At 44.8% G+C, this 15,387-nt stretch overlaps 1 protein-coding gene across 2 annotated transcripts; it reads right to left on the bottom strand.

Moving 5' to 3' along the window:
* Positions 1-2: 2 nt before the first annotated feature.
* On the bottom strand, positions 3-13,418 carry GNPDA1 (glucosamine-6-phosphate deaminase 1). 2 transcript variants are annotated; one of them, XM_063120669.1, is made up of 7 exons: positions 13,347-13,418; positions 9,509-9,638; positions 7,231-7,332; positions 5,232-5,414; positions 3,580-3,764; positions 2,097-2,271; positions 3-485 (listed from the first exon to the last, which is right to left on the bottom strand). In XM_063120669.1, exons 2-7 carry the CDS (start codon positions 9,630-9,632, stop codon positions 388-390), a joined length of 867 nt encoding a protein of 288 aa, XP_062976739.1. In that variant the 5' UTR covers positions 9,633-9,638; positions 13,347-13,418; the 3' UTR covers positions 3-387. The 2 variants fall into 2 exon arrangements, with proteins under 2 accessions (XP_062976739.1, XP_062976740.1); XM_063120670.1 differs by having other exon boundaries at positions 13,343-13,356.
* Between the last annotated feature and the right edge of the window lie 1,969 nt (positions 13,419-15,387).

Below are 15,387 nucleotides of genomic sequence, written 5' to 3'. Positions count from 1 at the left end.
GCAGTAGCAAAAGCTTCACATTTTGCGGATTCCATCCTTGATTATGTATAGTTTGCAATTCAGATCCATATCATGTTAAGGGTGGCAATCTTAAGTACATACTGCCATCTATTAAGGAAAATAGGCAGCCTCAATCCTCACATCTGGTCTTAGTTCTTAAAACAGGGGTGAAATGACATTAGTTTGCTTTGCTGCTGGAGAATGTGTGATGTGGCTGCATCCAGTGCTACTACCTCACAGTTGATTGGGGGTGGGGGAGATTTTTCCAATTACAGAGTCCACGAATGTGTTTTGCTGTAGACTTGCATCAAGATAAGAGACGAGGACGCTTTCCACCAACTCTTTTGTAAGTTTAACAAAAGGACCTGCTCAGCCAATCCTGGGAGGCTAATCACTGTATGGCTTCTTCGACGGGCTTCTTTTTGCCCCTAGTTCTTTTATACTGTAGAGTGGATCCACAAGTTTGTTATGAACAAGCATCAAACCTAATTATGTAAAAACAAAACAGCAGGACCTTATTTCTACTGCAAATGGTTCTAAAATTGTGAATAAAGTAATTTATAAGAACATAAGAAGTGCCCTGCTGGATCAGACCGAAGGTCCACATCTAGTCCAGCACTCTGTGCACACAGTGGCCAACCAGCTGTCGACCAGGAACCAACATAGCAGGACATGGTGCAACGTCACCCCAACCATGTTCCCCAGCAATTGGAGGACACAGACTTACTGCCTTGGATACTGGAGGTAGCACACAACCATCAGGGCTAGTAGCCATTGATAGCCTTTGCCTCCAGGAATTTATCCAACCCCCTTTTAAAGCCATCCAAATTGGTGGCCATCACTACATCTTGTGGTAGTGAGTTCCATAATTTAACTATGCATTGTGTGAAGAAGTGCTTCCTTTTATCTGTCCTGAATCTCCCACCAATCGGCTTCATGGGATGACCCCGGGTTCTAGTATTTTGAGAGAGGGAGAAAAATGTCTCCCTATCCACATTCTCTACACCATGCATAATTGTGTACACGTCTATCATGTCTCCCCTTAGCCTCCTTTTTTCCAAGCTAAACAATCCCAGCTGTTGTAACCTTCTCTCATAGGGGAGATGCTCCAGACCCTTAATTATTTCAGTTGCCTTTTTCCAGCTCTAATATCCTTTTTAGGTGTGGTGACCAGAACTGTGCACAGTATTCTAAGTGTGGTCGCACCATAGGTTTTTATAAAGGCAATATGATACTGGCCGTTTTATTCTCAATTCCTTTCCTTATAATGCTTAACATGGAGTTTCCCTTCTTTACAGCTGCCACACACTGGGTGGACATTTTTATCTAGCTGTCCACCACAATCCCAAGATCTCTTTCTTGTTCAGTCACCGCCAGCTCAGATCCCATCAGGTTATATTAGAAGTTGGGTTCCCCCCCCCCCCAATGTACATCACCTTACACTTGCTTACATTGAACTGCATCTGCCATTTGGATGCCCACTCTCCCAGCTTGGAGAGATCCCTTTGGAGCTCTTGATGTCTAAACTTAAGGAATTCATCAGTGGCTGCCAGCTTGAATTGTTTCAATTTATCCATTTTTCTTGTTTTTATATCCATACACTGAATCTTATCAAGATGGAATTTTGGGTCAAGGAATCTGGCAAGACAAGACATGCTCCCTATTTTTTATAGGTATGCCCAGGTTTTGTGGGGGAATAGGGAGAAGAAAGCTTTGGACATCATGTTTAGGCTAGCAAGGATGACAAGGCTGTGCTAGGTTATAAAAATGACCAGTCTATAGGTGATCCTACGCTCAACCACATTTTTTTAAAAGGGTAGAACAATAATGGCAAGGAGCAGGGTTACCTAAGGTAATAGTCCAAGCAAGCAGGTTTCACTATAAAAGTCAGTTGCTAGGAAACAGTAGACCCTCGACACTCCAAAAATCAAACCAGAGCAGATCCATACGTGCCTTTTTTAAATGCTAGCCTAGTGGAAGTTTTTTATAAAATCATTTGCAGGCTTGAGTTAATAAAGAACACTTTTGATTTTAATTTGGGCTTATATACAAGGCAATCTTCATATGACCATTCTCAGCCTCTTACAGCTACTTACCTTGAAAGTACTTCACTGTTTTTACTTTAAGCTCCAGTGTGGCATCCTCGTCACATACAAAGACAGTACGGGGATGTTGCTGAAAGGCAGAAACTGTCCACATGTGGTTTACTCCTTCCTCAATGGCTTTGTACAAAGCAAATGCTTTATGGGCTCCTGTGATCAGAATCATAACCTGAATGCAGAACACACAGGTAACATGGTTAAGTTTCGGCTTTTGATTTTGAGCTTCAGAAATCCAAAGAAACTTTCCTTGGTGTTCTCAAGTACTTATGGATTTTAGGTTGGGGAAGGTAAGAAGGGACATGGTCTACACTAGGGATGTGCGGATTTTGCTAAATCTATTCCATCTGTGTTTCATAGATTGTCAGGTCTCTTTCATTTGGTTGTCCGCTCTTTGATGGGAACTGATGGTGGGGGATGTATGAAAATTTTGTTTCTGTTTGCAAATGCGCATCCCTCGTAAAAGTAAACTGGTTTGCAAGTCTGTGCAACTCAGAAAAAGCTAGTCTGCTGTGGGATCTGCAGCTCAAATTCACAGAAATCTGATATCCTTTGAATCTACTGTGGATCTCTCCGGCATCCCTAATCTATAGGGATGGGCAACTTGTTGTTAGACTGCAACTCCCATCTGTCAGGTATACTTTAAGGTAGATTCCTGCAATGAGCAGGGGGTTGGACTCAATGGCCTTATAGGCCCCTCCCAACTCTACTATGATTCTATGAATCCCTCACCATTTACTTTGCTGGCTAGGGCTGATAGGAGTTGCAGTCCAACAAAGTCTGGAGGGCCACATATTGCCCACTCCTGGTCTTGAACTCTGCAACCAGAAAACCAACATTTTGCAAATGAAATAAACTATATGGGTTAGAGAATGCAACTGCAATATTTAAAAACTCTGTCATGGACCATAGAGGATAGAGAGGGCAAACTGTAGCCACTAAAGCTTCCTAGATTTTTAGTGAGAGCCCTGAAACCTGTCTTTTCACATGAAAGCCAGAAACTAGAAAGCAGAGCTCCACAATTTACAGCAGGCTTGTAAACAGCCACTCACTTGTGGCAAAAAAGAATGGCCTCCAGGTGAGCAAGCTTTTGTAAAGTAGATTAGCTATTTTCTTCATGGAGATTTTCCCCAATTTGCATTGATATGCAGAAAAATGCAACAACAACAACAACAACAAAACCCAACCCAAAACCTGGAAAACATCCAATGCAACCCCATGTTTCAGGATGCTGGAAAATTTATTCCAATCCCAATGTGTTTCAGCCCACTTTGATTTTGGGGCCTTCCTCAGGGATTATATTAAAATTGTCTACAGAGACCTGTGATGTGTCTCCAAACTGAAAAACTGGCAAGCAGGACTTTGGACTATTTTTAAGCAATAGATTAAATACACACACGCCTAGAATTCATTTGTCAAGATGTACCACCAGCCCCATATCTCCCTTCCTCCTCTCTTAGGCTACTATTCCGCTTCTCACCTCTCTGGCATCCATTACTGTCCCCACTCCAACTGTAAGAGCCATTGTTGGCACTTTGGAAAGATCTCCATCAAAGAATCTGGCATTAGCCAATATGGTGTCCATAGCCAAGGTCTTCACTCTGGTTCTGGACACCAAGCTTGAGCCTGGCTCATTGAAGGCAATATGGCCATCTGGACCGATACCTGTTATGTACACAGTTCCAAATTATAATGTAGCAAAAGTTAGGAAAGGCAACATCAACAATTAAGACAGCCATTCTTAATTGTACTTGTGCATGATAAGTGCATAACCCTAATAAAAGAGTTGCAAGTATTCTTTTGGGTTGGAGAATCTGCTGCCTCCTACAGAATCAGGTCCATCTTGCTCCATCTTGTTTACAAAGGAATTCTGCTCATTTTCCATTTATATAAATTATGGGATAGTCCAAATCTTTATTTACAAGGTAGATTTTAGATCTCATCCAGCTATTTCCATGGAAGGCGTTCAAAAGAGCTGATTCAGCTCATACAAGGGCCTCTAGTTCAGTGGGATGTTTTTTAAACTCTCTGCCATGAGGGATGATGTATGGGGGATGCTGTTCAAGAAAAACAATGTCCTGGTTTGTTATTTAAGCCAGGAATTGCCATGGCGGAGCGAGAGCGAGCAAGCGTGCTGCCTCCTGTATTCTAGTTGCTTCTGCTTTCAATCAACAACTGAGGAATTGTGTTGTTAGTGTGATGTCCACTAGATGTCCTAGGTTGTTGATTGAAAATGGAAGCAACAAACATGTGGGAGGCAGTGCATTTACTCTTGCTTGGCCAGGGTAATTCCTGGGTTAAACAACCCAGGCATTGTTGCTACTTGTGAACTGAGTCAAATCTAATGCCATTTGGGGCTCAAGGAAATAATATCATGGTTCTGGTCTTGATTGGTTTTTTGGGTAGCCAGTATTGGTGTAATTCCTAGACCCATTATTCTTGCAAGGTACCCACTCTGTGTGCAGTTAAGTTTAAGCCCAGACTCCCATTGATCTTTCCAGCCCAATCCTTATTTGCTTAGTAGTTCTTTTGAGTTCAACTAGGCACTCCCACTTAAGTGACCTTAAGATTGCAAGCCGGACTTTGCTCCTGCAGATCTGTTGCATTTGGAATACTCTTGGGCCCCAGCTAGTCTCCAAAACATTATTTGAAGCAGTTCTGATCTTTTTTTATCAGGCTACTTCAAGGGTAAGTAGACAGAAAATAACAACCAGTATTAATATCTTAAACTGAAAGGGCCACAGGCTTCCAGAAAGGACTAGCTACACATATTACTAATGGGAAAGCTTACAGTAAGCTTAGTCAGGTGGCATTACTGCAAACCTGTTCAAATAAATACTCTGAGCTACAGTTATAGCAAATCACATGCCATCAACATAGGTTTTTTACTCTATTAAACCTCTTGTCGGTTCCACACATGCACAACACTCGCCATCTTTTCCCTTGATGATTTATTAGTCTAACTTGAAGGACAACATGAACAGCCTCCACTGCAAATTGTGCGCTTTGTGGAGACCCCAGCGCTCTGTGCAACCGTCATCAATCTGCGACGGCCATTTCAGACACAAGTGGCTGGGTGACAAGCACGCACGTGTGAACTGGGCTTCCTTCCCTGTTTGTTCCAGTGCTCACCTCCAACGAAGAGTTCAATCCCTCCAGCTGCTTTGATTTTGTCTTCAAAAGCCTCACACTCTGCTTCCAGGTCACTGGCATTCCCATCCAGAATGTGAGTGTTTTCAGAGGAGATGTCAATGTGCTTGAAGAAGTTGTTCCACATGAAGGAGTGGTAGCTCTCTAGATGATCCCTTGGAAGGCCTGGCAGAAGAGTGCATTCGTGCATATGGCTATGAGTATTGTATATTCCACCTTTCTGTCCATAATAATTCTCAAGTGGCAGTTTACAAGAGCTGAAGCACAGTAGCAGGGCACCTACTTTACATGCACAACTTCCCAGACAACTAGGATGCATTTTTGCTAATCTTGCAAGGCTGATCAGTAGGACTATTTTTGAATCATACATCCTAAATTTTACATTCATATAACCCTGGCAGAGAAAAAAAATATGTTTTTGGGTCTGCCCCTATCATTTCATAGAGGGCATTTTAGTAGGACGGTTAGAGAATAATTACCCATGTGACCCATAGCATTTCTTCCATTTTGAGTCACAAAGGAAAAATACACACCCCTCAAAGCCTGATTTTTATTCAGATCAGGATGACAGTGCTGTGCTCTTAGAAATGCAGGAAAATTCTTTCAGTGTTTCTTCTGAACTTCTGTGCCTGATAAAGAACACTGTGATGTTTGGAAGCTTGCAAAATATTTTAAATTATGAGTTGGTCTAACAGGAGAGATCACTCTTTTTCTGCAGTACCAATACAGCAGCAACGTTACCACGTACTGAGTTTAGAACACACACACACACACACACACATTTTATGCTCAGTGAGAATATCTCAGGCATTACTTGAAGGTGAATAAAATAGGTGGGAACAGCAAGCAGTGATGCTGTTCATGGTTCCAGCCAGACTTGTCCTCCTCCGGGATACTATAAGCTGAAAAGAGCTAAAACAAGACATTCCATTCCACCCCACCCAGCCCTTTTTCCATTTTGATTTTCCAATTAGAACTCCAAAACTTGGTAGTCTTGACTACCAAGCATGACCATTCCTCACTGGGTCTCCTCCCACCCCAAGTATGCAGATACCTGCATCCTGTTTTTCAGTGGACCTATTTTGGCTCCAGTCCTGTTGGCACTCACCACCACTATTAGAAGGAGTGATGGACAGTGCATATCCTTAAAACGTAACTGACTGATCCCAACAGGGATAGCATGAAGAGCCCATCTCAGGAAGCCAGCCCCTGCAGGCAATGCAGATATGGGCCGGACAGGTTTGGGGTTTGCTGGGGGAGAGTCTCCTCTCCCTGACATTGAAAGCCTGGCTTCAGCAGAAACTGCTACATCCTATGAAGAATGACTGCTCCTCAGAAACTTCAAGAGACGTAATTTGGGCAGGAAGGGAAAGGACTCCAGGACAGGGATTGGGAGGAATGATCTTTCCCAACCCCACAGCTCTTTTTCCTGGTTTACAGCTCAGTTCCCAAGTCATCATTTTATTTTTTATTTGTTAAATGTATATACTGAGTTTCCACTAAAATTAGTAAAACATTACAGAAGTCCGTGATCCAGTTTCCACGTAATGGCAATTGTGGGTTAATTAACACAAAAATTGCTGAAATCTAATGGGAGTAACCACCTACATTCACCCTGTTCATAGGCTGTTCTTGTGACATTCAAAACCAGACACTGTAGGTTATTTAGAGGTTAAACCCTGAGTTAACCCAACAGCAAAGAGTAAGTTAACTCTGGGTTGTTTAACACCTAAGTAACCCATAGTGTCCAGATTTGGACAGCATGCTAAGAACCTACAAATGGAGTGATTGTAAGTTCTTAATTCAAAGTGGAAGTGACAAATGAGCCAGATGTAGTGCTCTCACTTTCACTAGATTTTTGCAATTTGTGGGTTAATTAACCCAGGATTGCTGTTATGTGCAGCATTGTAAATAAAATATGTGGACAAGGGATAGCAATGATTTCTTCCCCTCTACAGTTCTTAACACAAAGAGGACTCACCCACATATTCATCCATATTGAAGGTTTTCACGTATTTGAAAGAGAGATCTCCATTCTTGTAATATTCTATTAGTTTTTTGTAACATCCAAGTGGCGTGCTTCCTGGAGATGAAAAAGAGCACTGGACAGTCAGTGGAGTGTCATTCTGCACCACGTAAATGGCAAGCAGCAGGCATTGGACTTAAAAAATCACCGTGCTGTGTGTTTCTACAGAACAGCCTCCCCCAACCTGAAATCCTCCAGATGTGTTGGCCTACAATTCCTATCATCCCCAGCTGGCAGCCCCATTGGCTTTGCTGGCAGTAGATGGTGGAAAGTGTAGTCCTTCTCCTCTGGAGGTCACCAGGCTGGGGGAGGCTGCTACTGAAGAAGGAATCAAAGGCATCCTGTGCTAGTCCATCCCAGCTCCATCTGCTTCGTTTCATTCCTGATCAGAACCATGTCAGTGTCTGCAAGACTACATTGGCAAAGCCTGTATCCTTGGAAGCATTTTCTGCCTGTAGCAAAGCAGCCTGTAGAGGAAATGAATCTAACCTTCTTATGTGTGTAGTGGGGTCCTCTATTTAAAGTATCAGGAATTTGGGGACAATGTTTTGACAAAGTACAGCTCCTTAATGAGCCAATTAAGCAGCAAAATGGCTCTCTGGAATAGGGTATCTAGGAATACATTCATTCCATCATTAAAGAACGGGTTAAAACATCACAGAGTAGCCCTCTCAACTCAGTCTTTCTATAGCCCAATTACTGCAGTTTCTCATGATACCCATGCTGGAGTTCTCTTAGATGGCAAGGAATGTGGCAACTCAGAAACAGGAATCCCATCTTAAGCTCTTCCCCCTGAATCATCTCGTTATTTATCTATATACATGTATCCTGCTTCTCAACTAAAACATTCTGCCACAATCAGTCTAGACTTGTCCTATGCTGGGCATTTTTTTCCATTCCTGCTAGCAACAGTCAGTGACTGGGTTCGGATGATATGATAACTGATGGTGGGTTAAATAGTCAACGGTTGGTTGGTTATTATGTCAGCTGTCAGGACTTTTTCACACTACAGTTGGTTATTCAGCCAAAATAACCAACACTGTGCAAAGTTGATTATTAGAACAACCATTGGTTATCGTGTTGACTATTTTGTCGCACACAGTTGGTTATTTTCAGCAACTACAGAGTTCCCTGGCAAGGGCGACCAAACTGGTGGCTGCTGCTCCAGTCCAGCTAGCAGAACTCGCAACAGCTGATGGGATACCAGCGGGAGGACTGACGGGGGGGTGGGGGGGAGAAGGCAGGGGATGTGTCAATCAAACCCAACATTGACTAATAGTCAACTCGACATTGGCCTTAATCCACACCACAGTTGATTATAATAATGTTGTGTGGGGAGTACCCCCTTGATAATCAACTGTGGAGTTGACTATTAACCCACCGTTGACTATTGTGTTGTCCTAACACAGCCAATGATGTAGAGCATGGGCAGGGAAATGCATCAAGTTGAATTCAGACCTCAACCTGGCTCCCTCCAGAAGTGTTGGACTACAACACCCATCACCCCACCCATTGATGGCTGGGGTTGACAGAAGTTGTAGTCCAACATATTGGGAGGGCACTAAGCTGGAGTAGGTTGAATTAGGCATTATGGAAGAGGGGAGAGGGGAACTCAGCACAGGGATGCTGTTGATTTCAACAGTACACCGGGGTTTCTTGTAACATGGGGGGGAGGGCTGTTGAAAAGCAGGTCTACATTTTTAAATAGGTAAATAAAAATAAGTGAACTATCTTGTTTCATATACTCATGTAGTGGTGTAATGCCTGCTCTTACTATGAGTACAATGTGGGCAATACATCCAGAGACGGGATCCAGGCAAAGGAAGAAGCCGATTCAACAACCAACATCTTCTTGGACTGCATTTTCCAGTTCTACATAGCCCCAAAGCAGCCTCAGAATCCTATGGGCTAAGTCAATCTGGGAATAACAAGTGTGACATGTTCATACAGCACTCAAATCAACAAGTTATGTGTAACTTTACGACCTGTTGAAGTATTATTACATGGAGTGTTTTTGTTATGATTTGAGAAAGAGAGATGCCTTCACTTACTAATCATTTTGGGCAAATACCCTGTGCAAAGTGTGATGCCTTGATTATAATATAACATAGGCAGAGTACTCCAGCTGTGTAAGGGCAAAGAAAATTGTGAGTGGGAAGGAACTGAAGTCACTGCTCTGCTCATCACAAAGCCCCACCACCACCACTCTTATAAGCTCAGGCTTCTAACTTACCAGTGGGAAGCCCAAGGGTAAAATATTTGCTTGGACCCGGATTAAACTGGATGATTCGATTCCTAATGTACTTTGCAGCCCATTCACTGGCCTGAGCATAATTCTCTAAAATGATGAGTTTCATTGTAACCTGCAAGTTTGAAAGAATGATTTGATTAACAGATCACCAATGAGTATGGAGAGATTTGGCCAGCTAAGACCAACATAGCCAATCATTGGCTCCTTAAGTCAGCAGCAGGTTTTTGGTGGGTTTTTTGTTTTGTTTTTTCAGTTTAGGGGCATTCTGCCTTCAAGAGCTGCTGAGAAAGAAACCAAACTTAGGTAGAAAATCATCAGGGTTTCTTCAAATGACGCAAAAGACAATGTTTATTCAGAGTCAGTAAATGGCAAAAAATTGAGCTTTAATGCATTAACATTTCATAGTTTTGATTTATATCCCATTTGAAGAGCTCCTTGCTTGGAACAGCAGATATATCAGAGATGGGCAACTTGTGGTACTCCAGACGTTGTGGGACTACAACTCCCATTAGTCTCCCACAAGTTGCCCACCCCTGAATTATACAAACGAGAAAAGACAACAACTCCCTGACCCTAAAGGCCACTCAGTACAAGAGCCAGTCAGCTCATAGTTTACAAACAAGTACAAATTACTCCTGCTGCTGCTTTTTCCTCTTTTCTTATATTGTGGGGACTGGGATTCTCACCCATGGCAAGATTCATGAGCCCCAAATAACTTGGAACTTGCAGTTCTCAGTGCAGGGAAGCCATGCAAGCCTTACTCCAGCCATTACAGCTGAAGCAAGAAAAGAAACGGCCCAGCAGTAGGACATATCCTTCACAGGCAGAAGGTCCCAGGTTCAATCCCTGGTATCTCCAGTTAAAACAATCTCAAATAACAGGGCTGAAAAAAAACCTCTTCCTGAAACCCTGAAGAGCCACTGCCCCAGTCAAAGTACACCATGCTGGGCTCTGATGGGCCAATGGCACACTTGGCACAAGGCAGCCTCGTGAGTGCCACATGCTGTACAGAAGACAATGGCAACATCAATGAACACTGCTGGAAGAGCAGTACAACCGTCGTGCTGGCAATACTCTTCCCTTGTCTAAGGACTGGGTTACCACTCTCTCTCGCACACAGACACCCATCCTGACATCTGCACCTCTGCCTTATTTCAAGTGTTTAAACAGCATCAAGACCCATCTTTTTCTGAGCCTTTTTACCTCTGTTCTCAGCCTCTTCTCCTGCCTTCTGTGTTCCTTCCCTACAAACTCTGTGTGTGCGTGTGCGTGCGTGCATGCATGCGTGCATATATATATGCATGCATGGTTGAAGAGGATGGTTGTAAGCCTGCAGACGTGGAGTTGGATCCAGACTTAGTCATACTTAAAGGACAGCCACTGAAATCAATGGGGCTAACCTAAGTCACATTGCTTTCAATGGCTGTATTCTATACTTATTAGTGTAAAGCCCATGTCACCATGGGTGCTACTAATCCTGCTTCTTCCCCTTTTCTGCCCCTCAGTCCCCTCATCACAGAGAGGCTCGTGAATAATGCAAATGTGGCTTATACATAGTGAACCCCCCCTCCGAAATCAGCATGCGATGACCCTGCCCCCTCCCTCTCTTGTGTGCCCTGTTTGGCCAACTCTGTCCCCTTCCCCCTCCTCACTGGCAGCAACAACCTAATCACACTGCTGTGACCAGGGCCCACCTTCATGCCACACTGATCGGCTGGGGGAGGGACAGCCCTGCCTGTTTGGTGCAGAAGAAATTAATTGCTATTAAAGCCCAAGTTTTGTGCTTTTTTGAACTTTCACATTTTTCTGCACTTCTACACTGCACAAGCTTCAGTTTAAAACAAAAATGAGCAAAGTGGTGTGGTAGATCTCGAGTAATAAGCCTTACGCTACTGTATTCCTACATAAGATAAGATAAGATGACTCAGTAAAGGCTGGTGGCTCTGATTTCAGTGGGGCTGTGATTCCATTATGGGTTTCAGTCAGAACCAGCCAGAACTCTAGAGGTGTCCAAGGTGCTGAACCCTATCCCCAAAAGTGGTTCAGCACCTTGGATAGCTCCTTTAAACTCAGAGCAGATCCACAGCCTCACTAACATTAGAGCCACCAGCCTCTACTGGGAATAGTGCCCAAAGTTGACACCATGTAACGTTATTAGTAAATCTGATTGACAGAATGAAAATAGAGGCAGAAGACAACTGAAAAGAGATACAGCGCAGATGTCAAGTTTTCTGGTAGAAGAGAGCACAGAAGGGATAAGGCTATTATGGCTTTAATGAAGCAAGAAGTTTTTAAAAAGGACAAGATGGAGTGGTGGGGGGAGGGCGAGGAAAAGAGGGAAGTACCCCACTGAAGGGCTGGGCAGAAGGTAGATCTCAATTAACTGGAAGATCTCTGGGTGATTTCCAGAAAATTGGCAACAATACAATCATAGCAGCAATAAAATATTTCCCCTGGGATTAACCAGGAGTGGGTGATTGTGTGGAAGGACTGTAAGCTGCCTTCAGTTCTGCCACTCAAAAGAAATTCCTGGCTTTGGAATTCTTTAATTTGAAGAGTGCGTCTTTTACCCTAGGTTTGGGTTGGTGGATCTCGGACTTCTAGGAAAGAACAAAGTGGTTCCTACAAGCCTGAAGAATTCTGCCCAGCCCTGACCTATCGGATGGGGAGAGGGAAGCAGCATACAGTGGTTCAATTCTATCCTCCTGCGGCGGCAGGAGGGCATCTGAAGGTGAGCCCACCAGGCTTTTCAGTCTCCTGCTGCACATTTGCATATCAAGTTGTTGTTCATGCGCAAAAGCAGCCGGGCCAGCCGCAGACTAACCCAAGGCCAGCCAGTGGGCATCATTGGGACAGGGAGATTCTCCCAAACCAAGACTAAACAACCTATGGATGTCTTGTAAAAAGAAATGACACATTCCACTCTCCAGTGTACTGAGAGTGGAGCAGCAAGTTCTACAGTAGGTTTCCCCACACTTGATGCCCTCCAGACCTTTTGGACCACAACTTCCAGCAGTTCTGGCTATTGGTCATGCTGGCTGGAGGATGCTGGGAGTTGAAGTCCAAAACATCCAGAGGGCTCCAGGTTAGGAGACGCTGTTCAACAAACAGTCACGGAGCGACAGATGCAGCTAACATCACACAGAGCGCCCCTCCGTACTCCATGTTAACTCTGGTTGTTCCTTAATCACACAGTCTTCCCTAGCAAGGCTTAGATGCCACATTGCACATAGAGGAGATGTGCGGATTAGAGACTGAAAGCCCGCTCTTCCACTTCGCTTTAGCGTGGTATGTCATCAACCGATTTAAATATGGTTAAAGGCAGGTTGCAGGATTTTGAGCCTAGCCTTCTCCAGATGTGTGGGATTACAACTGCCAGCGTTCCTCAGCCAGCATGGTGGGAGTTGGAGTCCAACACATCCGGAGGGCACCAGGTTGGGGAAGGGTGCCCAAACGGAGCCTGCGTGAGGAGCGAGGCAGGCATTTCGCTTCCCTCGGCCAGCGGGAGCCAAAAAGAAACCGTAGACGGAGGAGGCACAGGAAGCAGGAAAGGGAAGTTCCCTCGAGCACGACGTGGGCCAGGGAAAGGAGACGCGAGTCCCTCCGCGCAGGCCACCCGAGGTAGAGGCGGCTGTCGTGCAACAGGTTCCAGGTTCTCTAGAGCGCCCCATGCCCCGACCGGAGACTTTCCCCTCGCGCCCCACAACCATCTCCAGCGCCCCCATCCTTTCCGTGCGTGGAAAGGCGGCGGCAGCAGCACCCCTAACTCCCCATCGCCGCCAAATCCGAGGACCGGGGCGCTTTCCTTCCATTCACTCACGGTGCTTCTGCTGCTGCCTCTGCTGCTGCCGCCGCCGCCACCGCCGCTCCTCCTCCTCCCGGCTGTCTTCCGCCCTGGCCCGCCTCATTATGACCTCATTCGGTCATATGAGCGATCACGTTTCGAAAAGCGCTGAGCCAGCACCGCCGCCTCCCCCAAATCGGGCCGGCCCCAACGTGCAAGAGACGGGGCTGAGCTTCTGGCTGCTGCTTTTTCTTTACCGCACGTAGCAGCTAGCTATGAAGCTCTTCTGGTTGTGGTGTTTCCTACTAAAGAATCAGAAGACGGTTCTGCAACAAATGCGGAGTGCTCCCCTGGGGGTTTGCACGCCAGCCAGGCCCTTTCCCAGGATATTCCATTCCATTCCATTCCCCCATCTCTTCCATGCCCCATCCCCACTTAGGGTGTTTCCAGATAAGGCTTTTATTGTGCAATTACCTTGCCCCATTCACAGAATTTGCTGTGAGTCCAGATGGGATTTCCCATTTGTAACCCTTCCGTGTTTTCCCACAACTGCTTCCGTTTTTTTTATTGTGCCATTAGTTTGCCTCTTTCAGGGATCCAGAGGACACTGGCTTCAACTCATAAATCTCCCAGATATCCCTATGGCTTCTTTCTCTTACCATAGAAAAATGTTACAGAAGAAAAGATGAAATAGCTGTAGAATGCCTTCTGGTTGTTACTGCTAGGGCCCCTTTATCTGGAAGCACCCAGAAAACCCATTAAGGAGAGAAAGAAGGAATATCTTCTGTATGCACAATATCTTCAGACTGGTAGTACAAGGAGCCTTCCATCTGGCTTCTTCTTGGGATATTTTTCTTTTTTAAAAAAATGTCTTTTACGTCTAAAAGCTTTTGGGATGCCCCAAGCCTGCTGATGCTTCCCTCTGGTGTATGGACGGCATCACTTTGGTTACATAAGGATCATCACTCACAGTTAAACTTTGGAAGCAAAAGGAATGATACTAGACATTCAGCAGTTCCTCCATTTCTTTAAACCAGGGTTGTTGAACCTGAGGTCCCAGGGGACCAAATTGGATTTCTCACATGGCCAGGCCCCCTTTCCCCCTTGACAGTTGATTGTTAGGTGATCAACTGGATTTTGTGGTCCCCCCCTCGCCCCATTCTAAAAGGTTTAAATGCTTAAGGCTCAGTCACTGGCAGTAGGCCAGCTTAGTCTTATGCTAAAGAGTGCTGTCTTTGACCACCACTGCCCCCAGAGTGTTTCTCTGAAATCGAATCTGGCTGTCTTTAAACCTTCCCAGCCAGGCATTGTCCATTGGCAGTAGATATAGAAACAGTAGATTTTGTGACTACTTTTGACAGCTATGCATCCCATGATGGACAGGGCTACAATAGGCTGCAATCCTAAATGCACTTACTGGAAGCAAGCCTCATTGAACACCATGGAACTTACTCCTGAGTAAATGTGTATGTACATCCCACCTTTCCTCTAGCAAGCTCACTCCCTTCCCCACCCTCCTTTTATCCTCATAAGAACAACCCTAAAAAGTAAATCAGGCTGAGAGATGTTGACTGGTCCTAGGTTGTTTTAAGAGCTGCATGACAGAGTAGGGACTTGAACCCGGGTCTCCCCAGCCCTAATACTGAAACTGCTATACTGGCTCTTGCATCAGATTGCACTGAGAAAGTGGTCATTTTAAAAGATAATGATTTCTGCAATTTACGGCTTCCGCCTTACTTCCTTAGGAGAAAAAACAGAGGTATGACTGGTATAATGTTTATGAATTGTCCTCCAGATTAAGGCCACTTGGAGTGAGTGCAGATTCAGAAGTTTTCCTTTTTGTCAAGCATGTCAGTGGCTTGTTTGTTCTATTGGAAACTATTGTAAATCCAATGAACTAGTTGCAGGTGGGTTGTAGTGTGGTGTAGTGGCTAAGGTGTTGGGCTGGGAGTCCGGGTTCTAGTCTCCACTTGGCCATGGAAACCCACTGGGTGACTTTGGGCCAGTCACAGACTCTCAGCCTAACCTACCTCATAGGGTTGTTGTTGTGAGGATAACATGGAGAGGAGGAGGATTG

This window comes from Elgaria multicarinata, chromosome 3 (genome assembly GCF_023053635.1).
Source record: "Elgaria multicarinata webbii isolate HBS135686 ecotype San Diego chromosome 3, rElgMul1.1.pri, whole genome shotgun sequence".
In the NCBI taxonomy this organism is placed as follows: domain Eukaryota; kingdom Metazoa; phylum Chordata; class Lepidosauria; order Squamata; family Anguidae; genus Elgaria; species Elgaria multicarinata.
This window is presented reverse-complemented; position numbering and strand designations above follow the sequence as displayed.

What these genes read in the sequence shown, in the direction of transcription:
- GNPDA1 (XM_063120669.1), bottom strand. Translation starts at nt 9,632, where the DNA reads ATGAAACTCATCATTTTAGAGAATTATGCTCAGGCCAGTGAATGGGCT. An exon ending in CAGTAATGGATGCCAGAGAG is followed by an intron (nt 2,272 to 3,579) that starts GTGAGAAGCGGA and finishes TTCTGCATTCAG; the next exon opens with GTTATGATTCTGATCACAGG. An exon ending in AACAGTGAAGTACTTTCAAG is followed by an intron (nt 486 to 2,096) that starts GTAAGTAGCTGT and finishes TTACATAATTAG; the next exon opens with GTTTGATGCTTGTTCATAAC.